Here is a 1709-nt window from a genome sequence, read left to right as displayed (position 1 = left end):
CGCCCACCTGTCAGGATGTCCCATCTCCAGCAGCGCCCGGCACTGGCGCGACAGCTGCGCGATGCTTTCTTCATAGTTCTCCACGCCCTGCTCCAGCTGCAGGTGTTTCTTGAGCAGCTGCAGGGTGCTCTGCTCATCCTGGGGGCACAGGGTGCCCGGGATGAGACGGCAGCGGCCGGGCCCCGGCTCTGGCGTTCCTGGACCACCCCCCCTCCTCACCCCAGGCCCGGGCGCACCTTGCCCTTGTCCTCACTCATCATGAGCAGCTCCTGCTCACCCAGCCACGCCTCCACCTCGGCCACGTCGAAGTAGTATTGCTCCACCTGGAAGGCAGCGTCTAGCGTCTGCTGTCGCCGTTCGGCCGCCTCCCGCAGTCCGGTCCACGCGCTCTGCAGCTGCTCCTGGCCATGGCGCACCGCCTCAGCCTCCGGGCTGCGCAGAGATGCCAGCGCGCCGGCCCTCTCCAGCACCTCCTCCAGGCGCGGCCCGTGGGCCTGGATCTCCCTCCGCAGACCCTGGGGACGAGAAGGGCGTTCAGAGACTCCGCGACACTCTGAGCAGTTCGGCCACTGATAGAGCCACTGAACTAGAACAAACACCCACAGAATCCCCTGCCGCAGGTCAGGTACCATTCACTCACATGCCCAGGACGTGGGTGGGAAAACAGGCCCTAAGAATTGAAGCGCACAAGTGCAAAAATCGAGCAAACAGTAACAGCCCTGGAACACAGGAGGCTGGCTCCCTATTCTGGCCTAGAAGCCAGTAAGTTTGGCGATAGAAGACAGAACCCTTAGGCGAAGATTGCTGTGAAATACTGTCTTCACGGCATGACATGTGACATTCTAGAACTCACAGCAGCTGGGGTTATCTGCATATGATCAAAACTGTCAATAATTCCAGCCTGGATGGAATGGCATAAGAGGCCCCACCCCCAACTGAGAGCCATTGGCAATTCATGGTTGCCGGCAGAGTTATTTTCCTTTAAGGTTGAGGCCACTGGTAGGCTGTCCATTCGCCAGTGGATGGCCTCATACTTACACACTTTTGGACAACATTAACTGGATGCAGTGGAATAAAATTTTTTTAAATAGCCAGGCATGATGGCACATGCTTTTAATCCCAGCACTCAGGCAGAGGCAGGCAGATCTTTGTGAGATCAAGGCCAGCTTGGTCTTTTTGAGCTCCAGGCAAGCTGGGGCTACAGGAAGACTCTGTCTCAAAAAAATTAAAAACAAACTAAGTAATTAAAAATAACCAAACATACTAGTTCATACCTTGAATCCCAGCACTCAAGAGGCAGAGGGAGGTGGAACTCGGGGTTTGAGGCCAGTCTAGTCAGCATAAGTGAGTTCCAGACCAGCCAGGGCTACATGGTGAGACCCTGTCTCAAAAAACATTTTTCTTAGAGCATGGAGAGATGACTTGGCGGTTAAGAGCACTGGCTCCTCTTGCAGAGGACAGAGCCAGGTTCAATTCCTAGCACCCACATGTCAGCTAACAACTGTCCTCAACTCCAGTTCTGGATGAATCTGACCTCTGCCAGCATTGCATGACATTGGTGCACTTATACACATATAGGCAACAGACTCATACACATAAAATAATAAATAAAATATTAAAATTTTGTTTTGTGTTTTTGAGACAGGGTCTCCCTGTAGTCCTAGCTGGCCTGGAACTTACTATGTAGACCAGGCTGGCCTCGATCTCAC

At 53.8% G+C, this 1709-nt stretch overlaps 1 protein-coding gene across 1 annotated transcript in view; it reads right to left on the bottom strand.

The window, feature by feature from the left end:
- Positions 1-1709, bottom strand: part of Sptbn4 (spectrin beta, non-erythrocytic 4) — a 106101-nt gene that overhangs the window by 15732 nt on the left and 88660 nt on the right. The window contains 2 exon segments of the mRNA XM_029556578.1: positions 8-138; positions 237-515. Of these exon segments, the coding sequence (XP_029412438.1) occupies positions 8-138; positions 237-515 (410 nt within the window).

The sequence above is a fragment of the Nannospalax galili genome, unplaced genomic scaffold (assembly GCF_000622305.1).
Source record: "Nannospalax galili isolate Female #2095 unplaced genomic scaffold, S.galili_v1.0 scaffold886, whole genome shotgun sequence".
NCBI lineage: Eukaryota > Metazoa > Chordata > Mammalia > Rodentia > Spalacidae > Nannospalax > Nannospalax galili.
The sequence above is the reverse complement of the archived record's forward strand: the minus strand, read 5'-3'. Positions and strand labels throughout refer to the sequence as shown.